Here is a 25,498-nt window from a genome sequence, read left to right as displayed (position 1 = left end):
GACTCCCATTGACACATGCTCTTTTTTCCTTTTATAAACAGTGCAGGTGAATTAGTACAGCCTGTCTGCCCTCCATGGTGAGGAAGAAATCATCCCCCATTTAGGAATAAATCTCTGCTGTCAGTAACTGAATAACTCAGATTGCAGGCCAGCAGGAGCAAAGAGCAGGTGTCTCTTATGTAATCTAAAGCAAGGGTGTTGTGAGTTCTCCAAGGGATGGCACAAAGGCTATAGGCTGAAGCAGAGGCAGCGATAAGTATGTGCAGATCCTCATTGGCCTTGAGAAAACGGCAGGGATTTAGTGAACAGCTAAGGATCTCTGCTCATAACCTCACAGTCATGAAGAAGGGAAGTGAACTTGGCTGTGAAGGAGCTACATTCCTTTCCTATTAAGTCAGTGTCACTCGTTCCTGGGAGATTTTTACAAGGTTGTTAGATTAAATCCCATGGAAAAGAATGAACCCAAACTGCTCCAGACAGGAGCTTTACATTACCCTTAACAAAGGCAAAGGTGATGCTGATTTGGGAATAATTCTTCTAACAGCTAAGCTTTAAGAATGGTAGCATAACAAATGAGACAAGTTCTTCTACATACCTTTAAGAAAAAAATATTTATTTATAAAAATACACTGGGATCAGTTTGAGAAGTGTGGCAATAAATACAGTTCAAGGAAGAAAAAAAGCATTTCTACATGGATATATTATGGCACAATAAAAGGTAAATGCACCAACAATCATGAGACTTAAGTTGGCTCAAGACTTTGTACAAGCTCCCTTTTTAGTAAGACAACTATTTCTAAGTTTGGTCAGTGTTGATAATGGAATGAATACACGATCACAAATGCACGCTTACGTCTAATGCAGGACTTACCATTAGCAAACAATACCTTAGAAACATAGCAGTGATATTTAAATCACTAATGGGATATCTTAAAATTTAATTGGCAAAGACCACATGTAACTTTAAGCATGGAATTCTTTTATCTCCTCTGGAAAACAGAAAAGCTGTAAATATGTAAAATGAAGGCTTAACATGGTATGTAAATACCTACTTAAGTAGAGATTGTGACAATGCATAGCTCCTTATTAAACAACCTGGCTGTACGAGAGCACTCCCCCTTTCACAGTGTTCCTTTTACTTCATATGCAGTTATTGTTTATGCTGTAGACTACAACTGTTACAGCACTAAAGGCAACTAGACAGGGAAAGGGCAGAGAAAGGAAAAAGGAATGTATGTAAGGCAGTATTTCTTTAGGTACATTAAGCGTAGTGTGTAGGAAAGACAAGTAACAATTCCACAAGGCTAGTTTCGTTCTTACTGAATAAAATAATGGACTAATACTGAATTTTCAATGCAAAGCTAATAATCAATGCCCTGGTCACTGTACTGACCATGGTAATCTCTTTGATAGTCATCTTGGTACTCTCCGTGATAGTCATCTGGGTATTCTGCCTGATAATCGCTATCGCTGATTTCTGACCCATTAGTTCCTGTTCCTTGGCTGCCGTTATGGATGACGGGTTCTGTCGGTGCAGCACAGTACTTGGGGTCATACACTTGCCGTCCAAGCCCATACACACTCATTCCCTTCTGTGAAGCTACTTTGTTGGTACCCATTTGTAATGAAATAGTTGAGTTATCCACAGGTTGCAATATGTGCTTCTGATCGTAGATGTCTCTCCTGGTACCTGGTGCCAGCATACCAGCCTAATAAAACAGGATTATAGAGGTTCAGTAAGAAGGTCAAGAGCTGTGATTACTAGATTTACATTTTGAACTAGTACTCCTTACGTGGAAGTGCCAGAAAGTAGGAAGTGAAGTATAACAAAACAGCAGCACGCAGTCACTACAAGCTAACTCAGAAAAAAGTCCTTGCGGAAAGGTACAACTTATGTTCCTCTTTGGAAAGAATATACTAAGTACTGTGGCTAAGGTAGTGCCTGGAAGCAATTTCTTCTTTGCCTCTCTCTAGTTAGTAACTTGAAATGGTTACTGTTTTCTTCTGGTATAACAATGCCAGCCAGAAATTCTGGAAACACCAAGTCATTGTTATGCCTGAAGACATTCAGTACAGAACATACTGGTTAATGATAAGAAATTCAAGTTCTTCAATTACTGCATAAAAGCACAGCTGAACTGTACCCACTTGCTGCTGCCTGTTAGACTTTGCTGCTGTGTGCAACTGGCAGATTGTCCTGTGGCACCGGCTCTCCCTGGCTGAGAGCTGTGCCCCCCTGCAAGGGCCACACCGTCCTGCTTACCTGACTGGCTCCTTTGTTAGTGCCCATCTGTAGGCTAATCGTCGTCTGGTCAAATGGCTTATCAGTTTGCATTTTTGGGTCATAGAGATGTCTTCTAGTTCCATAAGCAGTCATGCCTGCCTGACTGGCACACTTGTTGGTGCCCATCTTTATTGGGGGAAGGAAGAGGTGGACAGAAAAAATGATTTTTATTTGTACATTAAGCACAGTCTAAGGAAACAAATATGGTTGGTAACTGTAAAGTCATTTCAGTGCATGCTTTCCTCATGTAGCTTGACCACTACCCTAACAAATTACCCTTTCTCCTTGCTGAGTTTCAAAAAGAAAAATAAAAGTAGCTGTCATCCTGAGGCATTTCAATGACTGGCACATGCCCAACTGCATTGCAGTTGGAATGGATGTATGCCTCAAAATGTAATAAGTAACTTTTACCTTGGACAGTAATGATTCCTTTATGCTGCCACAACTTCTCTACCACAGGAATTTTAAGATTTTATTTTGGCTTTTGTGACTACCAAGGAAAGTAGAGAGAAAGAAAAGTTTCTACCATACAAGGAGCTTTAGCTATCCAAAAACTCCTGCTTTAAAACCACTTTAAAAGACAGAGATGACACTGCTAATATTAGCTGTTCATTTCTTCCTTATCACTCTTATGGCAGATTTAAAACAAACAAACCAATCTGCCAGGGAGTCACTTGAACTTATAAAGCAAATCAACTGCTTAAAAGAATTAAAACCTCATTCCTCCTTCCATGATAAGAATATATTGTAATTCTGCAGCTGGTTTTGCATAAACAATGTATCAGTTAATCAAAACAAGAAAGTTGTTCTCAAATGTAACAAATTAACTGCAAATCTGAATTTCCTACTTACCTGCAGGCCAATTACACTTTGACCAGCTTTCAGTTTTCCTGCATCAAAACTTCGTGCTTGTTTCTCTGCATATTTGACACCAATATCAATTGTAGTATGAAAACCTTTAGTTTTTGCCTATTTAGGAAGAGGGAAAATAGAGTATTCAGCATTTGAAGTATGTTTTCTATTACTGGAACACTTGCTTTACAGCCCTCATCCTGGGCTCTCAAATGATGCCATAAACAGGTCTGTCTCTACGACAGACCGCGTGTTTGGCTGAGAGAAAGTAACATTTCCCCATGCTATTTGAAGATGGTAATCCACCTGGAGACAGAAGGATATTCTGCAGGGATTAGTGTTCTCCTGTGAGCCTCCCCTGTTTTGTGTATGTACATCACCTCCAGAGCAAGGCCACCTACAGTCAGGAACCCTCACCTTGAACTCCAAGCCTTCCCTGGGGCTGTGCTATCACACAGCCCACTGAAGTGCAACCTCAGAGCACCATCTCAGACTCTGAGTACTGTCTCTCCTCTCCTGACAGGCTGTATGATGCTTTCTGTATTTACATTGGTTGTAAAGGTGCATCTGGATCGGCATGTGGATTTGTGCCAACTTCAGGGGTACAAATACTTACCAGACCTGCTAGTGCCACTAGAGTGGTCTGTACTTGAGTCATATTTCCATTTTCAAAAAGATCATTTGCTTCAAAAATATCATGTGGCTTCATGCCGTAGACTTGGATAGCTTTGATAAAATTCCCAATGTTCTCCAGCTAAACAGAAACAAAAAAAAGCCAGTTTTCTACTCAGTGCTTCAAATCAGAAAGTAAGTAATTTTCAAGCTTTATGATGCTGGTTTGTTTGCTTGTTTTATGCGAGTTCTTTGCCTTGTGCAAGCTTGACAGAACAGTTGGCATGGTTAAGAGTGACTAATGGGAAGTTGGGGATTATTTTTTATTGGTTTTAATACTGATTTCAGAAATCAGACTAAAGGGTTATCCAGCCTGGTATCTCTCCATCAGTGAGTATCATATACTTTGTTAGATTGGGCTTTGATAAGAAAGCTTGTTTTAACTGTGTGTCCCTTCCAAGAGAAATTCTAATCTAAAACCTGCTTCAAATTGGAAAATTTGACATAGCAGCCATGCTATCTGACTTCAGCAACTGATAATTTTAAATAAAATAAAACCAGAACTATGTGGATAGTAAGATTTAACTTGGGCTGAAGGCATTATCTTGCTCAGCTCCTGGGACAAACAAGCTTTGGGTTTATAAACACTATGTGCTGTAGAAATTGAAAAGCAATATGGAATACAAGGAGTAAGGTCTGAATCTCATCTTTCCTTCTGAAGTCTTAAGAGGTATTAAAATTAAAAAAAAAAAAATATCCTCCACCAGATTTAGAAGTGTTTAATGACAAGGAAACAAGGAGGCTAACATAGAAGTATTAAGCTAGACCTTACAATAGCAAAGGCAGTCAGCTCTAGGCAGCAACCCTTCCAAGGCTGTTCTAAATGCATCTTGCATCCTCTCCAGATGCTTTCTCAGTAGGACACTTCATACAGCTGTGTCTAGGTACAAGCAAGCTGTTGACCTAACACCTTGCAGCACTGCCTGGATAGAAAACTCATTTGTGATTTAATAAAAAGTAAACAGCTTTTTTTTCTTAACTTGGAAAAGGCCTTGGTATAGGACTCGAGGTTCTTCTTCCATTTGACACCTCATCTAACAACTAAAGCTCTAATGTTAAACTCTCAGCTGCCACTGATGAGCCACCTCAGCTGTAGCTGCTTTCTGTCAAACACTTCATGAGTGCAGTATCCTCAACTGCTGGATATGTATCATATGCAAACCTGGTGCTACTAAGATTTAAGATGTACCATATTCACAGCAAATTTTTTAATATAGAACAAAAGAATTGTTTGGGGTTGAAGGGGTTAGAGGTGTAGGTCTGGGTTTGGGTTTTTTTTTTGTTTTACCTGGTGCCAATTTAGTTTTGACTGATTAATTTTCTTCACTGATCCTGGCTGCAGCTTATTTATAAGCCTGGGGAGGTGAAAAAGAGGGAAATGCTTAAACAGTAAATCTCATCCTTATACCATCTGTGCAGGCATTATATAATACTTTCACTCATGCTTTATTAGTTGCATTAGTTTCATCAAAATGGTTAATTTTTTGGTTTATACAGAGAGCCTAGCTCAGATCTCAAGTCTAACAAGTCTAATAGACCATAAGAATTTTTCTGTTCCATTTGATTACTGTAGAAATGAGCTTCACCATTAAATTTAGAAACACACAGAAAACTTTTGCTGAAATATAAAGATTTAAGTTTTCATTTTTATCACAGTTTCAAAGAAGTCTCCCACCCTACAGTCAGCAATCTTTGACTGTTACTGTTGATGTGTTTTGAAGGGGAATCTTCAGAAAGTCCCTTCTTATTTCCTCAAAAGTAGAAAACTCCTAAAAATAAGTTATTTAATAAATGCTTACTCGCATAAGATTATGCCATCTTTTAATCCCAGTTGAAAATTTGGACCAATACTCAGCCCTGTAACCTCTTCTATCCAGTTACGCAGATCTTCTTCTATCTGGGGGTCATATTTCAAAGCAATCTGTAACACAAGCAATTATAAAGTTACTTCAGGAGAGAAATCTCCAACTCTTCCCCCCCCACACAAATCCATTTCAGAGTATGCTATAGCAGTTATCCAGTAGCTTTATTGATGGATTTTTAAATTGTATTTTATGCATCAGAGTACAGATATAAGTACTTCAACTATAATGTCCATGGCTTTACTAAAAGTCTGTTTGCAAAAAGCACTTTGAAGCATGTACCACTCTTTCTAGGGTAAGAACTGCTGGAGCTCATGAACAGTCTTTTGACAGCTGCAGAGGAATGAATTTTTTTGAAAAAATATTTGACCCAAGTTGTACTTTGGCAGGAAGTAAGAAAGGGAAATAGTGTGTTATGAACACAAGAATTCTGAATTGCCATACCATCAGTACTACTGCTCACATGTAGATTTCTACAAGGGAAATTTTATATAATAGATTTGAAGCTGAAGATTACAGTGGCTTTGGTTTTATGGCTAGTTTATGATTAATGGAGATGACCTAGAAAGTTTTTCCCTGTTGCTACACCATTAAGAGTTATCTTGCTATGGATTCTGGGGATTCTGTCTGTCTTTGTTTAACTTTAACCTTTATTATGCCTGCTATTTCTCTTTGACCTTGCTGGAAGACTGATGGAATAAACTGTGATCTCATATTTTAATTGCAAAGAAAGAAAACCTGCAATAGTCTTTGAAGTAAAAGTCATCAAGCAAGGCCCAGAGTTGTTAGCAAGATGACTTAAAAACTCCTTTTCCAGATGTTCAGACTTCACTACTCTGTGTCCATTTATGCTTCAGTCACTAGAAATCAATCCATGTGAAATGAATGCTTAAAACCAGTGAACTTCAACAATGCTGGCTGCCAACAGCGTCCGTGTTCCTCCACTCTGCCCTTTGTTCCCTTCTCCTGTACAAAGCAAAAAGCAGCTCAAACTTCCTTCAGCCTAAACCTGCCACCTTTGCAATAATTCTCAATATTGGTGAGTTGGAAAAAAGGGATTCTATCACTGGAAGAAACACAACTTGTTTTGTTTGCAGAAGAAGTAATCTGAGCACAAGATTGTGTGGGATAAATAACCTCCAGTAGTGCAGAGGTTGGCAACACTTTCCCACCTTCATTAGTTGTCCCGCATGGGTCAGTGAGCAAGGTGGGCACGAGGGAGCTACCCTGAGAAACCGGACAGGCAAGCACAGGATGTACTTGCAGTGTTTCTAACTCATGGAAAATCAGCTCAGCCACACCAGTTGCTAACAAATTCCTAACAAGAAGCTCATGTAAAGCCATTCATATTCAGATCAAAATGTAAATTTCAGACCTTTTACATATAATCTTAAGACTTCAGCCCAGGAAGGACGGCTATTAGCAGCTATATTTATACTGCAGGAGATTATAATTCCAACTTATCTGAATTACTTGGAGAGAGGCAGTTGCTATGTTTTGGCTAGCATTTGTAATCTCTGACTCCAAACTGACCAAGCTAAAAATTACAGTATTCTGTTCTCTATTTTTCTTCTAAGGGGAATGGAAAATTCCTGTATCTCTGGCTTTACTTCAAAAACTTGCCTGAGTAATACTTATCTTCCTTAGACTATTTGTAATTGTGGTGCTATGGTGCCTTAGTTACAGATCAGCATAGTGAACTAACCCATCCCTACATTCAGATCTTGATTAAGGTGTAAAATTTTGTGCTGTATTCTGCACAAGATGATAAGGAAAGTGTCATTACTTTTTTTTTTATTCACACCTGGATATTAGATGGCTAAGATGAGAAGCAGACTAGGAAACCTAACTTAAGTTCACAGCTTCATAGAGGACATTGCTGTTGGTTTTGCTCTTTTCAGTCAGTAAATATGGAAGCCAACAACAGTAAGAACATTAAAGGCTCCTGCAAGTGTGGCTATTTTAATCTTTCTTGGCAAGTATATAAAAGAAAAGGAAAAATTTTCCTCATCTAATACTAAGTGCATTCCATATGTGAGATTACAACTGAACTGAGTATTAAGTTGCTGCCCCCATTGCTTGGGGAACTTAGAAGTAATCAGATGGAATTTTATCACTTCTGAAAAGTATTTACTTTATGTTGGAGTACTCTACCATGTGTTCAAATCTTGAGTTTTTCAAGAGGTTTTAAATTGTTTTGGGGTATCACTGCAGTGGTTATCTAGAGATAGGAAGTAAAAATGCTTATATATGGGAGGAAACTTGTCTTTATTGCCACCAAAAGGATTACTGTTATATCTGCTAGTTTTCGGAATCATCTTTACCTACTGAATAGTTTGACTTAAACATGGCAACATTTTTGTTCTATGTTTTGAGCTGGTGGGACACTAGGTTACAAAAAGTAAAAAAGGGTGTTAGTTTATTTGCAAATTATATTCAATCTACCTGAAAAGCTGGAGATGTGAAAATTTTAGGATCAGGTTTCAAACATGTGAGAAGAAGGGGTTAAACAGGGGAGTGACAGGTCAGGTACTACCAGAAGCAAGGCATTATGCTTGCTCTGAATTCTTAGCTCTTCTAGTCCCAGTGGCACAACCAGAAGTTATGTAACACTAAGTTAGTGAATATTTCATATTTTCCACATGTGTATATCAGAGTTGTTCCAGTTTTCCTTTGATTCCTATCTACGGGGCAGAGCTGGAAGCTTTGATATAAATGTAAAAAATTATGTCTTTTTCCACTACTACTAATCAACGTGCCAGCATTTGATCCTTTATAAATACTGAACTTTCGTGGAAGAGACTTAAGTCTTATAAGTCTACAGCAAAAGAAAACATTGTCTACTGAAGAGGAAAGCAGTAGCTAAGCACCTTCAATCAAAGTATCATCAGTGCCATGAAAAAAAGCTACACTTTCAGAATACCGTAGAAATTATTCAATTGTAGCAACGGATATAAAGATTTTATAGAAGTTTAAAATAAGATAGAAGGAAGTCAACTATTAATTTCTTTCTTCTGACAAATGTTGAAAGATTTATGAAGTTGTAAATGCTACTCTTTTTGTTGACGTTTCAGAGATACACATTAAATAGTCAGCAATATCTTTGAAAAGAAACTAATGTTTATGCAAGTGGTCGAAATTATAGGTGATCCAAGGTTGTGGAAAAAAAAGCCTAGGTGTTACTTGCCTATTACAAACTGATATACGTACATTTATGCCAATGTACGCCTCAGGCTAGAATCCTTGGGTTAAATTTGATTCCTCTGGCAAATTCACATCTGATTCTCACACCTAGTTCTGTTCAGGTAGAACTTTCCTGTTTGGGACCTCCTAAAGTTTAAAAACCCTCCCTCCCTCTGTAGTACAAGAACAGCAATCATCACTGTTTTTATCAAGCGTAAGAATTCCTGGAAACGAGTAGAGTTATGTTGGCCAATTTTAATGATCTGTCTGTATCCCTTGAAGTTACTCAGTGTGCCTGTAGCATGTTAAGTCTGAGTGATGATGTTAAACAGTATTTCACACCATAACTGATAGCATATGGACTTTCAGTTGTCCTTTTATACTAATCTTTTCCAAATTACACAGTACACACTGTACACTAAGGGCTACATGTATGCCAAATCTCTAGTTTAAGAGTTCAGCTGTCCATACTGCTGCTACTCTGGAAAAATAGTGTAACAGTATCTCAATAAAGACTTTAGGCACACTGCTCTGCTTTTTACACTGGGAGTAACAAACAGAAAACTTTGTAAGTTAAAAAGCAGATATAAAAGATAAAACTTTCACGGTTGCACATAATGTCATAACAGCTTGCACTTCGTAGTTCTGATGCAATTTTTGACTACAGCTTCAGGCTTTCTCCTCCCATCAGGGGTCAAAAGTTTAAAGTGCAGCATGCTAAATTTAAAGTACTAGTAGGCATTTGAAAAAAACTCCTCTTTAGTCACGAGTTTTAACAATAAAAGCATGTGCTATTCAAAGTGCATCAACAACTCTATCATGGGAACTGTGTTTGTCAAAAAACCCTAAGATTTATATACATATAAAAGTGTAGCAAAGTAGGTTGTATGCTGTGGTTTTCCAAGGTAAATAAAGTACAAGGCCATGTACAGCAAGAGAAATAACCAGGACTTTACTCCAAGATAGCATAGGAAGAGGTTACATATATGCTTTTTCACCAAAGTTAACAGAAAAATAGATAAAGCTCTAAGTTTTGGATGTTAACATTCTTCACAGGGAGAAATTTGGTATGGCCCATATTCTTTCTTAAAGTGACACAAAATTACCAACTTTTAAATAAATAAAAAAAAAAAAGTGGAGAAAGCTTACTGAATTTCTAATAAGTAGAGAAGCATATTCATCTTGTACTGAATTTAATCCATGTTTACCCAGGGGTTTTAATATTACACATTTAGATCATAAACTACTGAAAGCAAATAAAGATAACAAATGGAAAACTCTAGGTTTTAAGACCTAAGGTTGTACAATTTTAACTTTAAACAGCAATTTGTTCCTATATCAACTTTTCAATGTTTATTAATTTGGAACTGAGTGAAACTGAATTGCTGTGGTTTTAGTGCTGCCTACAAACATCCTTTGCACTGAAAGTACTACCCTGAGCAGTGGTTTGTCCTGCTGAAGCCAAAGATGCCAATGCTGATACTTTTTTTGTTTGCTTGACACTAGTTTGGGATGAGATCTTTTTGCTCCCCCTTTTAAGGCCTTATGACAGTGTGGGGAAACATGAAAGCATAATTCTCTCCTGGTATCAAGGCAGAAGCTCGTGGAAGCCCTTACTGTTCAGAAGTGGGAGTTAGGCAGACCACAGCTAGTCCCAAATTATTCTCCAAAATTCATGTTCCTCACCTGCTGTTCCAGAACATAGTTCTGAATCTCATATCTAAAATTTATATGGCAAAACATCTGAGACAAGAAAAGTGTTAATAAATCTAGATATGAATGACCCTGAAAGTCACAGAACAGTAAGTTCTTCTCATAAGCAGGGAGAAGGATTTTCTATTTAATTTTTTTTTAATTATACAACCAAGTTAAAACTTGCTGGTTAAAATTCTATGGTGTAAATAGATTACATATCTAATCTTCAGCTGCAGAGGTGACAGAGTGTGGCAAGGACATAATAACTGGGTATTTAATCCTAAGAGCAAATAAATGGCATACCCTCTAAGTTGAGAGACAGAGAACTTAAAACAGTGAGAAAATAAAAGGTTTTGATTTTTACTGTAAGTGGGTAAGAAGAGGGAGTGGAATGATGGGGTACCAAGATGATGGTCAAATGAAGCTTCTTGCCACATGAGTTACCAACCCAATGACTTTTCACCATAAGGACAAATTAAAATCCCCTGTTAATTTCATGTATGTTGACCTGGACTGCATGCAAAACAAATGTCAGAGGAGGTATATTTGTGCACAAGAAACCTAAAGATAAAGGGAATGTGAAAATCCAGATGAAAACCAAAGGCAGCAGTACTTCAAAAACTGAAAGCCACCATTCAGTATTTGAACATGCATTTTTTTCTGTCATTATGGACTGTTGTACAAAAAGGCAGAGAACACTGTGTTAACATTAATATTGAAAGATCTCACTATATCCCACTGTGCTGCTTAGCACAAAAATTTTACAGCTGTATCCATTTTGCTTAATATTCAACAGTATTTTTTTGTTATGTGTAGCATAACTGATACCTTGCCAACATCTCACTGTTCTCTCTGTAAATCAAAATTTAGGCTACAATCTTTAACGGAGGGAGGGATGAGCATCCATCCAAAATTCCTGGCATTCTTCCCGTAGGCACCAGTTTAAACTCTGTGAAGTAAGAACATGTCATGGCTCAAAGTTTCCAAGTCATCTTACAAGTACAGATACCTGTAGTCATGCATGGCGTTTGTTGCCAGCTCAGCCGGCTGGAAGAACTGTGTGTTCTACTTCCTGGCTGTCCAGCAGGACTTTGTGACAGCGTGCAAACTATTCAAGAAGCAAATGCTACCATCTCTTCCCCCAGAGTGCACTAACAACTCAAACATACATCTGCCCTTGGACTGAATACCGGTTCCCTCTCGTTCTTGGCAGCTGCGCTACTGCAACTCCTTCACCCAGTTTTTCTTGCACTTCTTATTCTTGTCATGTCTTATCATAGTCACAGATTTCTGGCTTGTAACTCAAATTCTCCTTAGTCATCAGCTTCCACTGTCAACTGTAACACCTTCCAGTCATGACACCATATATTATATTTCTTGGTATTAAGTTCTTCAGCACTATTTATTTAGTCTGTGTATTGCTGAACTACTTAAATTCCTTCACAGAGCATAGTTTCAGTAGTAGTCATTACCTACTATTTTAAATCATTGTTTTTTCCATTCAAAAAAACACTGGGATACAAAATTTCTTCTCAGCTAAAATCTAACCTGATGCACAAAAGCCTGTTATTCCCTGATGGGAACTGAATTCTTGCTTTGAAACCTGCCCCTAGTATGACTGATATGACACAGCAAATCTGGGCAGGCTCTGACATCACTCGCAGTGATTGTCTTTGAAAAAACATGCTGAGTGCTGCATGGAAAATACTGGTAGTCTGCCACACTGACAGACATCAGTGATGCCTAGTTAATCTTGTTCTGACGGGGGAGGAAAAAAATTCTTACAGAACAATCTGGTGCACAAACAGAAAAAAAAATCCAAAGCACCTGAAAACAATTTAGTTTTTCTAGCGGTAATCCAGGAAGCATCTCCTGAGACAACTACTGTAACTCTGGGGGAACAGTAGTTCTCAAAGCCTAGACAGAGCCTGCAAACAGAAAAAATACCATCAATGATCACTTGATCTTCCTCAGAATACTTTTCTAATCTATTGCTACTACAGAAATTATACAGGAAATTATACATTCTTTTAAGTTTACTTATTTTTCTCCCCAATAGAATGGCTTTTAAAACATGTAACTTCACAAGAAAACTGTATGGTGACTCTGTAGCTCTTCCCCAAGGCCCAACTGTGTTGAGAAGTCTTACAAATTCACCTTCCAAATAGGACCACAAAATCTGATTATTTCAGTCTGAGTCTCTCCATACTTTTTTCTTTCTCTTCTAACCATCTTCACGTACCAAAACCAGAGGAATTAAGTTTTACAGCAGCAAGCAGCTAATTGGTAACTCAAACATTCCTCTCAAAACAGTTGGCTAAAGAAAGCTGATGTCTATCACTGCAAGTGTTGCTAAAAAAGTTCCTCAAAATGCACATTCTTTCTTCCTCTTCAGCAAAGACACAGTCCGTGCTGCATTTTCTCAGCACTTTTCCCAAACATAAACCTCAAGACTCTGCTCTTGTTGCTCCTCTTTTGCCCCCACACAGTAAGCTCAGACACTTGACTGTTCCCTGCCAGGTGTGATCACAGGCTTGACTGGAAAATGAACCAGATGACATGGCAGGTCCTGGGGTAACAGGCATTTCCCAGTTAATAATGCTCAGTGTTTCCCACTGACTGCACTGATACTACTTGGTTGTCTGTCAGCCAGTGCAAGTTTAATTCTATGAACTCACATTAGCTGAGCAGGCTGAGAGGTGCCTGGGATAAGTATTCATAAAGAAAACACAGATTTCTCTCATTCTTACCACCACTTCATCCTTGCCCATAGTGATTCAATCTGGCTTTTTTTTTTTTTTGTACTTTAGATTAAAGATGTGATTTCTTGAGAATGTCCTTAGCTGCTTCTAGATAGCCAAGTCTGCCTAAATTTATATTTCATAAAGGTAGTATATAAAAATCTTTCAGTTTGCAAATAGCACATTTTTCTGGTTGAGGTAATTTTCCCTATAGCCAGTTTTCTTAGCAGAAGCACAAGAAATTGAGAATTTTATAACCTAAGCTTTAGAAGACCTTGTCTTTCATCTGCTTCAGCTATTGTTTTGCTTTACTGCCAGCAAAAATATTGGAAGAATGAACTTGGCACAAAAAATAATAACCTGCTGCTCCTGGCCTTTCACCTTACCCTCTCCCTTCCCATCTATATCTCTGACCAGTTCAAGTTCAGTTGGTGATGCATGATGTTGATTATAAACCAGAAAACATCCAAAAATATTTTGGTATAGCCACCCAGACAAGCTGTGTTTTAACCACATAGAAAGTGTTATAATGATATTTAAAAAGATAGGTGATTACCCTAATCATGTTAGAAAATATTTACTTAATTTTCTAGTAATATCCATCTTTTAAGACCTACCATGGAAATGTAGAAGGTTACTGAAGAAAGTCTAAGAAAAGTAAGACAGAGTGACAAGATCTATTAGATGAACTTGTAGCTCAACTTTTTATTTAACGAAAATGTAGTTTTAGTAATGTACAAATCAAGCCATAAGCCTGCTACACTGAAGTTTAAATGCAGAAGAAAGTACTGCTGTGAAAGAAGGAAAGTCAGTCAAACTCCTACGCAAGGGGTTCTGATTCAACACCCTGTAGGAACTTCCAAATCAACATTTTTCAGCAATTAAGCATGAGCAGAAAGAACAGCTGGCACTCTAGGGGTGGGTAGGGCATCCAAAACTCACAAGGCAAGTCGTGGTCTCATTATGCTGCACACCTGAATTGACAGTAGGTTTGAAATATCCAAGCAGCAAAAGGTGTGGGCAATGCTGTGCTGCAAACGACTGCGAGAGATCTCAAGCCTCAATTATTAAGGTTCCATTATTCTTCTGTAGAACAGAATGCTCAGTACCAGTACTTTACCTCATATTTAATCTTACAGCTTTTTTTTATTATTATTAAAACCTGCTAGGTTCTTTAAAGTAGCTTTCCATATCACAAACATTTTCATACCATCATTTATTAATGATAGAGGTTGCTGTTAAGATAGATCATAATAAAAAGGCATGAGTCTTTATTTTCTTAGTAAGTTACTTGTACTTTTTACTCGTATGAGGCATGATTAATACAGCAATGTCAGCAAGGTAAGAGAACAGCTTCTTGCAAAATTAAGCAAAGAACATTTAGTCTTAGAACACTAGATAAGTGCCTGAACTACGTATGCCTCGTTGATTTAACACTGACTTTCAGATACGATATACAGCAGAACTTCAGATTGATCCCCCTTAATGTTATGAAGTTAACCAAAGCAGTGGCAGCTCAGGCTGGTCAGGCAGTGGGAATCTCAACAGGAGCTGCAGTGCAGGTCCTGCTCCAACACATCCTTCTGTTTGGTGTGTACTGGCCTGAGCTCTGACTCATGTTAAGCATGGGCAGAACACAGAAAGAGGTAGGAGTTGCCTTTCACCATCAGCATTTAAATATAACCACATCCCTTCCCAAATGCACATGTATGTTATGCCTTATCATTTTATGTGAAGGCTTCTAGTATTTAGTCAACTGATTAGGGACAATAGAAAAATACTTTTCAATTACATTAGTGTTCCTGATTTTGCTTGAATAAGATAATGCTCTCTGTCTATAAATAAGAGGCTGTAGCAGTGGAAATATCAACAGGAAAGCACTATAACAGGAGAACTTTCTTAGCAGAAAAGCAAAGTAAGTTTTTCTCAGTAGTAGCAAAATTTCTTTAGAATTCATCTATAATTCAGCCAGCTAGGATTTGCAGTAGAAAAGATTCCACCTCCGTGCAAGCATTTCAGAACAGCAAGGAAGTGCAGAAATATCTAGTTTTTGCGCAAACCTCAGAAAATACTCGTCGTTCAGGTTCTGCAAGGTGTTTGCACAGGCCACATGCAGTTTCACTTCACTGTACCTCTTAAGGATTACTCTGTAATCAAAAGGTTGTCTGCCTGAATAAAATCCTCAAGAAAAATCATGTGTTGACCCCAGAAGACAGGGTCAAGTCTTGGAGGGGAAGCAGCAAAGGTACTGAATGGTTAAAGTCTGGTTTGCAGGAGCAAGCGTGCCCAGAGCAAGTTCAGCCTCCCAAGGCTTAAAGCATGTTTGGCCCTGCTGCTGGGACCAGGCACAGCCTTTGGAGAGGGTCCAAGCAGGGCACTAGACCGTGGCTGTGACAGCAGCACTTCATGCCTCACTGCAATGCCTCCTCTCCCTGCCAGCTCCTCCAGTGTGACCAAAGCCTTCGAGTCTTTGTAATTTATACATCCAGAATAGCATCCGCTTCGAGGAAGAGCTGGTTTTATATAAGCAACAAGAAGTTTAATTTTGTCTCCCCTCCAGATATCTACTAAACTCTGCACTGGCTTGAGGAGGAGGAGGAGAAAGGGGGGGGGGGGAAGGAAAAAAAAAAAAAAAAAGGAAAAAAAATTTACTGAAAGTTTTTTTGTTTTGTTAGGTTTTTTTAACAGAAAAAACACCCCAAACATAGAACCATCCACCTGAAGAAAGTCAAAACTGTTTTTGAGATAAACACTGTAATTCAACCCCACTAAATAGAAACAACAACATAAGTTACTGGGAGGCATTACTGAAAAACCAAAAGTATTTACTCAAAAGAGAGTGTTTGCTGCTGAATATAGCTGTACAAGTTAACAGTTGTTTAGAATCAGATACTAACAAAAAGCATTTTTAAGCAAAAGAGTCCCTCTTAAAGAAAAGAAAAAGGATTTTCACATGATCTCACTTAGAAAAAATCTGTTTCAAATTGCCCTACGTGTCCTGGCCTCAAGCCCGTTTTCACTGAAGGCCTTTCCTGTACAGTTCCATAGGGGATGGGAATCTCTACAAAGTTTGCCTTAAAAGGACGTGTCAGATGCCCAGTCTATACGGTGTTAGGCAGCTACAGAAGCTAATAATTCTGACTGCAAAGAAGTTTCTATCTTTTATTCTCCAAGGCAAATTATAAATTATTTGGAGACAAGAAAAATCCTCCAAATTAATGTTCCGTCAAAAAAAGACAAGGCGAGACAAAAATCAACGATGCGCCGTTTTCCCGAAAAAATGCCTCCATCCAATTATCTTTAAGGGCATTGACTCAGCAACAGGAATATAATAGTATTTTTCTCTAAATTTTAAACTAAATCAAACTCTGAAACCACACAAAGAGTACATTCATTTGTAAATTTTAAACAAGTAAGCATTAATGTAATGCAAATCACTTTTTATTTTCTGAGAATGCTAATCCCATTTGATTGCCGTGACTGTCAAACTCTATTTGTTCTCTTCAGAAGTGTTCTAACCATAGGAGGTATGAGCTTGCAAGAAAAGGATGCAAGACTTGATAGTTATACTCTTGAAAAAATTAACCTTAGCAAGTTTTTATGATTTTGTGTCACTGGTATAAGTTTTACTAAAAATGTATTAATCTATCACAAAAAAGTCACTCTAATACATTAATACATTAGAACATATTTAAAGCACTTTCTGTGCATGTATTATATTTGAAAGGGCAGACTAAGGTTAAACATAACCTAAGTTTTCAGCAAACATCCTTACTCTTCATTTACTTAGGCCCTGTGCTTTGCTGGTGGCAGCACTAACGCTTTCTATCTGTGCCATCCTCGAACACACACACGAGCAGACCGGTCCAGTGCTCCACCTCTGCTCTGATGTTCATGAGGCAGCAGCATCTAATCCCATCTAGGCCATGCTATTCATTCCCTTCCTCCAAGAAAAAATGGTGTAAGCTGAGAGACAGACCTGGAAATCACATCCCTTGCTCCGCGCCTTTCCTGGGGCAGCCACCCGTGCCTTGCAGTTCAAGCGTGGCTGTGCACTGTTCCAAGGGACGGTTCTGAGACACATGAGGCCTTCAAAAGACAACTGCCAGCTTTGTAACAGTGTGTCAAAATTTACTGGGGATTTAAACCACTGGGCAAAAGAAACTAACTCCTGTGTCAGTGGTTTACAGCAACAACTGCCAGATGTCACTGGGACAGCCACTTTCACAGGTCTGTTTGATCTTACCAACTCAGGGGCTACTGACCAGTGAAAATGAGTATGGGATTTGTCTGCCTTGTGGGGTTGTGCAAGGGCTCTCGTGTTTGTGGACTTGGGCAAGTGCACAGAACACGCAGTGCTTGGCTACAAACACATGAGGCTTTAAACAAGTGGCATGAGTGCTAATATCCAAGCTGCTGGCAAGAGAAGTGTTTCCGTGGCAAATTACTTGCTTCTGCTTATTGTCAAAAGAGATGTATCACTGCTATGAACTGGCAACCCAATGCTGCGCAGGTTCCATCACCATCAGTCTGTAACTGTTAGTACGGCTACTCACTACTGCTGTAGTGTTAATACTTCCACTGAAGTAGCCACAGAACTGGAAACCTGTACCTGATCATGCCCAAGAGAACAGACCTGTCCTGAGATGGTAACAGTGAAAGAGCAAAATTGATTAGACACATCAAGATAGAGCAAACATACTGATATAGACAGTAAAGGATGAAGGTGAGTGGAAATAGTGCAGTTAAGATTCTCCACTGCTGGAATATCTTCCTCCTTTAACAGCAACAACAAAAAAATTAATCAAAACATACAGCTATTGATTAGCTATATGTTAATTTGCATTAATACCATTGCATTAATATCAACATGAGAACTCTTTACACATGTGGCATCTTAAACTAGGAGAATACAAATTAATGGGTTACTACAGCTCAATAAAGCCAGTGATTGATTGGGTTTCTTTAAAAAAAAAAAAATCTTCTGCAAAATTTCCAGCAAGAGGCTCAACTCATGTTTCAGCAATTTCAGAAGTGCAAGGGGCTTCTGCCCAGAAAGGGAATGCTCCATGATCTGGAAGTGGAGGGCAGCATGCAGCAGGACCATTTTCTAGTACTTATTGTTGAACCCAAGTTACTGAAATTTAATACTGTCAGTCAGGGTAAAACTAAGTATCAGAAAGAAGTAACCAGAAGGGATATTGTAAATAAATTGAAGAATTCTCATCAATTAGTTACTGATACATTAAAAAAAATGTATCTTACAACTAACAGACAAAATATAAGTTGTCATTGTTTATATCCTTAATGTGTTTTTAAGTGACACATGTAGTTATTGTGCCAAACATTGATTGACTCTAAGTTTAGCTATAGAATTATTCCACTGTCATATTTATGTGGACAGTTTTGCTGTTGACTCAGTTATCAAAACTGTACCATTAAGTAATTTTCTCTTGTGTCAAATGCATTCTATGCATCTAATTGACAGTTTCTTGACTAAAATTATAGCAGTTTTCACTCAGCATCTCATTCATCTCTGTGTATCACAACTATAAAGGAGGACTGGGAACAGCCATTAAAACCAGGATGCTTGAAGATTAACACATTCAGATTTCTGGAAGTCGACAAATATAAAAGATAAAGTTATGAACTGCAGATCTGTTACCAAAGCCTGCATCCAGCTAGAAAAAATTTCACAGTTCTTTGGAAAAAATACAGGAATTGGACACAAAGAGAAAAGTTTTAGTGCTTTCCACAGTGAAACCGATGCTTGCCTAGGAAGTGTTAACTTCAAGAGCTACAATCAACTATCAGAAACCATGAATTAACTGGAGCAAGCTGGTAATTTAATGTTTTCTCTTATAAATTCTTCTGCCATTTCCTCTGAAATTCTCTCTTCGGTATGTATTTGTATTATATTTCTGACAGCACCAAAATATTACTTTTTAATATATTCCCTATGCAGCAAAATGAAGCCTTGTAGAATGCAAATGGTCATGCAGGCTGATTGTACTTTAAACTAAACACCTGAATTTAATTCAAAAAGTGTAAATGAAAGATATTACTTTGTTAAAAGTCACAAAGATATCTACACCCAAGAGAACGGGAGGGGAGTGAAGAGATCTTATACTGTCAGCTAGGATGACAGAGGACCTCCTCCTCTGCTCTCAAAGCCCAAGTTTTCACTGCCTTTATCAAATACAGTCTCAATTTTTATTATATCATTTTAGAAAACATTAATAGAAATGCACTTTATCGGCAGCAAACATTCTTACTTAAGAGTCATAGAATTCAGTGAGCAAACCTAAAGGTTTGTGAATAGCCTGGAAGAAGTATGGAAGGGTAAACCAAAGTAGAAACAGTTGCATTTTGAGATGGAAAAGGATATTATTTTGAAAGGAGTGGTGAGAAAGAGGAAGGAGAGGGTCTAACAGTTCAACTACAGGCAGCCAAAACTTACCTCATTATTAAATCACTAATTAAAAAAATCTGAAAGTTAATGATTAGAATCTAGTTCCCAGATAAAACATTTATAAAGGAAAGCAATTTCTGGACAAAGCAATTAAATCTGTTTATTTGGTCTGCAGCAAGTAAAATGCAGGAGAAGAATTTTCTCCTCAGCAGTTTCAAGAGGAACACAATATTCATAAGTAGGACTGGTTAGCATTATTCACCACAGACACTTCAATTCTTTTTCATTAATCTGTATTTGCCCTCGAGAAGGAAAGCAGGAAGTACTACTGCCCTCCTGCACACTTGCAAAATAGGGAGATATTTTGTTTACAGGCTTCATTTGTCTAACAGCCATCTGTTTAAAAAGTTTGTTTCCCTTCCTCTCCCATCTTGCTCGTGCTTGACCTTTCAGGGTGGCAGCTGAAGGGACAGGATAACTCACCTCAGTTACTCTACTGTCTTTAAAAAGTTTGGAAAATGGTACGGAGCAGTGACAGCTTCCTGACACTTGGTAGCTTGGAAGGAAGGTCAGGGACACAGAAAAATCAAATGCTATGCAAAATTTAACTCTCCATACAAACCACATTTCTGCCCATCCTTACTTTCTTATGAAGATGAAACTGGCACTGTATCAAACATAAGCAGAGGGAGAAGATAAATGCCTGCCCAATACAAATAACATTTCCATGGGAAGGGTGGAGGCACTAGGAAGCAGCTGAATGAACTGGAACCTCTCCTTCTCCTGCCCAATGTTCCTGTTTGCTCCACACCTTATGCAGCAAGACAATGGAGCATAAATCAGACACAAATATAAAAACAAGTTTGGAGCTTTATCTAATTGAATCCTCATCTCATGCCATGCTAAACTCATGTACTGCAGAAACTCTCCCATTGCTCAAGAAGAAAATTATTTCTTGCCTGCAGAAGAACCCATCCGTTTCAATCAGCTTAAAGGGCTCCTCACTGAATATTTGTTTTGGATCAAATATCTTCTGTGATCTCAAGTAAACAGGGAATCAGCTTCAAAGGGATTACACTAGTTTGGCTACCTACACATTTCTCATGCAGACAAGTTTCCTTACAGCTGGGAACTAGTACACAAATTCCATGCTTTCTTTGTAGGAATGAGGAAAACAGATCCATAACAGAGACCAGACACCGTATTGGTGTGAACTAAGGTAAGGAGCAAAACAAGAGAAGGGTGGAACCTCAAAAGGACAAAAAAAACCACAACCACCTTAAATACCAAACTAAAAAAAGAAATATTTTAAGCTTAGAGTCAGATTCTTGAATTTATCAATTAAATAAAATTCTTTAAAAGTATTTTGATACATTGTATTCATCTATTCAAATATCACAGTAAACAAAAGGTCTCTCTAAAAACTAATAAAATGTCAAAGGAGAAAATACAGAATAAAACACAAAACCAAGTGATTTTTTTTTTTTATCTAGCACAGCTGGACCCTCAGGCAGCATGGCTATGAACATTGCTTGGGGATTAGCACTGAAAATTTCAAACAAGGCTATCCAATGTTAACTATCATTCAACTAGGGAGGTACTACAGCTTCTTATAAACACTACCCCAACACCACAATAAAATAACCCATAACACAATATCTTGCACAAAGGCTAGTGTTTTAGAAAGCGTGATTACCATCAGTAGCAAAGACTGATCTTCCAAGAGTTGCAAACTAGATGTTGTTCTTCAAATCTTCATGAGACAAAAGGATCTTGAAAAGGAATTTCTGATCTTTAGAGAGACATTATTTGCTGATCCTCTAGATTTATACAGAGAAACAGACACACATATAATCACAGACCTATGAAAGACACTAAATTGGAAGTACTCAATATATCTGTATATAACATAATTGCTATGAAATTCAATCTCTTACAATAAAAACAACATTCTAAAAGTTCAAGCCTACACTTTTTCTGGAGTTTTTGTTGTTCATTGCAGGTTTTTTGTTTGCTTGTTATTTCAAAAGGAGATGAGTTCATTCATCTGTGGCACACTTGAATTATTTTCTATGGCACTGCTGCACTGACATTTCCAAGGACTGCAGCAGAAGTCTGCAAACAAGTAAACTGAAGCTGCCCCAGAACATCCATCCTTCTGTAATATTGGCATTGAAGAAAGCAGAGAAGGCAAATGAAACAACACTCAGCGGGATGAAGCAGAAGGTCCTTTGCATAAAGCTATGAAATACATCAGTTTCCAACCCTCTGTTAATGCACGGTCTTGGAACAGTTCCTCTCAGGAGGCCCTAAGGAAGCTGATGACAATAAGAAACTGAAAGAAAGAACAAAGACCTTCTTCCCATCTTGTCCCCATTAAGGGATCACCATTAAGCCTACATGAGTCTGTCAATATTTTTTAAACTAGAAGAGCATCTACTTTCTTCCTAATTCACATGCAATAATACACAACATATGTTTTAGTCTTTTTTTTAGGTTGGGTTTTTGGTGGTTTTTTTTTTTTTTTTTTTTTTTTTTTTTTTTTTTTTTTTTTTTTTTTTTTTTTTTTTTTTTTTTTTTTGNTTTGAGTGTAACAGTGTAGATAAATCACTAAGTTAGATGCTGGAAGCAACTGCTCTGGAAGACATTTGGTTACATGATGTCATCAAACTTTGCAAGCAGAACCCACAACCATCCTGAGAAAGCCAGTAGAGACAAGAAAAAAAAAAAGACAAAACTTTATTTTGTAAAGCATAAATTATAATGTTTAAAGTTAACTACTTTTCTCCCTCCTCCCCTTTCTGCTCAGCTACAAGTAAAACAGGATTTGGGGATTTGCTGAAGCCTGAAACCAGACGTGTGTGAAACAACTGGTTATTAAATACCACGTTTAAAATTTATGCCTGTGAATAAAGACACTGAGCACCAACTTATCCCCGCTTGTTTAGCGGTGTCGTTTTTATTGCAAAAGTCTTTCCTCTTCTCAGGTAATTGTTCGCTGCAAGGTAACAGTCAGTGTAACAGGACAACATCAGGCACCTTTTGTTCCACACTGAGAAAAACCTCGGCAAAGCCGCGCGCAACCCCGGGGCCCGGCTGCTGTCACCGCTGGCTTTTCTGCCCCTTCTAAACCACAGTGCCCGTCGCCGCGGTGGCCGCCGGGGCTCCCAGCGGGGCGCAGGGCTGCGGGGGCTGGTCCCGCTCCGCGCTCCTTTGTGCGCCCCCGCGGGGCGGGGCGGGCGGGCGGACAATGCGCGTCTGTGCGGGGCCCGCGCCGATTGGCCGCGCCCGCCCGTGCCCGTGATGTCCCATGATGTCATGCGAGAGGAATGCGGGGGGCGGGAGGGTCGCGCATCGCCCCGCTCGGGGCACCGACTGCGCCCCGCCCGGGCCGGCCCGGCCCCGCCGGGCGCCGCTGCCCCCCGCTCCGCTGCGCCGGCCGCCGCACGGCCCCGGAACGGCTCCGCGCTCCAGCGCCGCGCCCCGCGCGGTCCCGGCGGGAGGGCAAGGGACGAGCGGGATGCCCCATTCCGGGGCTGCCGGCACGGGCAGGTGCAGCCGCGGCGGCGGAGCGAAACGCGGATCCGCCCGGCGCTGACAGCTCTGCAGGTCCCGCCGCGGCGGCGAGTTTCGGAGCGGGGTCGCGGAGGGCAGCGCTGTCCCGGGACGGTGGTGGGAGCATCCCTGCCCGGGAGCCGCCACCGCGCGGGCCGGGCGGGACCCCCGCCGGCAGCCGGAGGTGGCGAAGCCGCGCATCACATCGCGCCCCGTCCCGTCCCGCCCCGCCGTCCCGGCTTAGACAAAGCCCGACGAGCCCCGCGCCGCCGCCCCCCGTACCTTGTTCTTGACCTCGGCGGAGAGCCCGTAGGAGGGCCCCTTGTTGAAGTGGGTCATGTCGGCGGTCTGCCGCGGTCCGGGGGCGCTGATCGCGGGCGCTGGCGGCTCGGGGCTGAGGCGAGAGTCCGCCCGCGGCCGCGGAAAGTTCTAGTCCCTCCCCCCCGGCCCGGCCCCGCAGCCGCCGGAGCCGCCGCGCGCCAATCGCGGCCCTGGGCCGGGGCAGCCCCCCCGGGCCGCCGGGGAGGGGGCGCGGGCCGCGGGGAGGGGACCCCGCCCCGCCCGGGCCCGCCCCGCCCGCCGCCGGGCGCCACACGGGGGTCCGGCCGGGGCGGGGAGCGGAGCGGAGCGGGGGGACGTCAGCGGGAAGGAATCCTTGGCCAGCGGGGGCCGCCGCCGCGGAATGCGCCGCCGCCGCCGCGGATTTCTGCGGCACGCGGCGCCCCCGGGGGATGAGGGGGGGGGTCTCGGCGAGGGAACGGCGGCCGCGGTCCGGCGCTGCACGGCCTCCCCGCCCCGCTCAGCGAGCGGCCGGTACCCGGTGGGAAGCTCCCGCCGGACTGGGATGACGGCACTGAGGCGCAGGGAGGGAGGCGGTGGCACTCCGTTCCTGGCGATGCCCGCCCTCGGGCCCTTCCCGGACGGTGCGGGACCGGGGGCTCCCCGCGCCGCCACAGAACCCTCTCAGGAACCCCGGCTGAAGGGGACCGACCGCGGGCAGGGCTGGCTGCCGGGAGAGCCCTCGGCCGCTCCTGCACATCGCTCCCCGATGCCTGAGCAACTTGTGAGGTTCCTTTAAAAGGTTACAGAATCTCAGAAAACTTGGAAAAGCGCTGGGAGATGGCGAGAGGGGGGAGGGAAGAAGTGCACAAGTCGTCGAAGTGAGATTAAGGTGTCGCAGGACGACGGGCTCATGCTCATTTCGAGCTCGTGGTTCCTTTGCTCCGCGTTGTGGTAATGGATCCCGTGGGAGCCAGCATCTCCAGATTTTGGTGCGGGTCACCCCCTTCCCTGCGGCATTAAAGCACTAATGGACAGCGCAGGGCTGTGTCGGTGGCCGCTGCGGAGGACGGCCAGTCTGCTCAGCCGTAGGAGTCCCAAACCTCTGTGGTAGGCACAGGGCACACACACGGTTTGCGTGCTGGGCATGCCAGTGGGATTACACGGGATCCAGCGGTGGACCACGACTGGCTTCGGCACTGAAGTCGCCCTGGAAAGCGAGTACACAGTGAACACTTGGTCCATTGAACAAAGTACTGACCCGAAAATACAGCACTGTACTTCCTTCAGTGTTAGTGTAACCCTAGGCATACAAAGTAACCTTTCAAATACAGTTAAATTTTAACAAATTTGAAAACAATAATCGTAAAATGATCTGCTGGTAGGACTAGTGGGATAAGGCACAGCAGGCTTTTGGAGTCTGACTGCTGAAGCTGCGGCCCACTTAGCCACCTACTTGGTATCCGGCAGAAAGAATAATTCTGTGCTTCCATTTCATAGCAAAAAGTCAGGAATAAGAGTTCTAACTCCAGCTGAAACCAACGGGGCTCTTTCAAAAGACTTGTGGTGGAAGCCCTGTGGGGCTGTAACAGTCCTGAGGAACTCGCAGGGCAGCCAGGAGGTTGTTTTATGCTGTGGTGCTGTGGATCAGCTCAGCTCAAACCGCTTCTCCGCTGCATAGCCTCTAAGGAAAACAGCCAGGGCTGTTCCTAATTAAAGGAAGCAGAACTGCCCAAACTGCCCATTGGGAAAAGGAAACTGTGCAAGAGAAGCAGGAAACTGAAGAATGGGGTGAGGGAAATGGCGGTTCGCGTAAACATAATGAAAGTTCATTAGTTTTCAGACATTCATGTTGGGATAAACTCATCTCTCATGACCTCAGAAAACATGTGATTTAGGACTAGATTCAATATCCTCCAAAGTACTTGGAAATGTTTCCCTTGACTTAAGTGAAGTTGGATCA

General features: G+C 41.0%; 1 protein-coding gene across 1 annotated transcript; it reads right to left on the bottom strand.

The window, feature by feature from the left end:
• Positions 1-592: 592 nt before the first annotated feature.
• CNN3 (calponin 3) lies at positions 593-23,693 on the bottom strand. The gene is made up of 7 exons (XM_027879945.1): positions 23,539-23,693; positions 5,608-5,729; positions 5,097-5,163; positions 3,753-3,890; positions 3,137-3,253; positions 2,264-2,410; positions 593-1,709 (listed from the first exon to the last, which is right to left on the bottom strand). Exons 1-7 carry the CDS (start codon positions 23,593-23,595, stop codon positions 1,362-1,364), a joined length of 996 nt encoding a protein of 331 aa, XP_027735746.1. The 5' UTR covers positions 23,596-23,693; the 3' UTR covers positions 593-1,361.
• Positions 23,694-25,498: the final 1,805 nt, after the last annotated feature.

This window comes from Empidonax traillii, unplaced genomic scaffold, assembly GCF_003031625.1.
Source record: "Empidonax traillii isolate 1590-97213 ecotype Southwest subspecies unplaced genomic scaffold, ASM303162v1 scaffold62:size2133460, whole genome shotgun sequence".
NCBI classification, from domain to species: Eukaryota; Metazoa; Chordata; class Aves; order Passeriformes; family Tyrannidae; genus Empidonax; species Empidonax traillii.
This window is presented reverse-complemented; position numbering and strand designations above follow the sequence as displayed.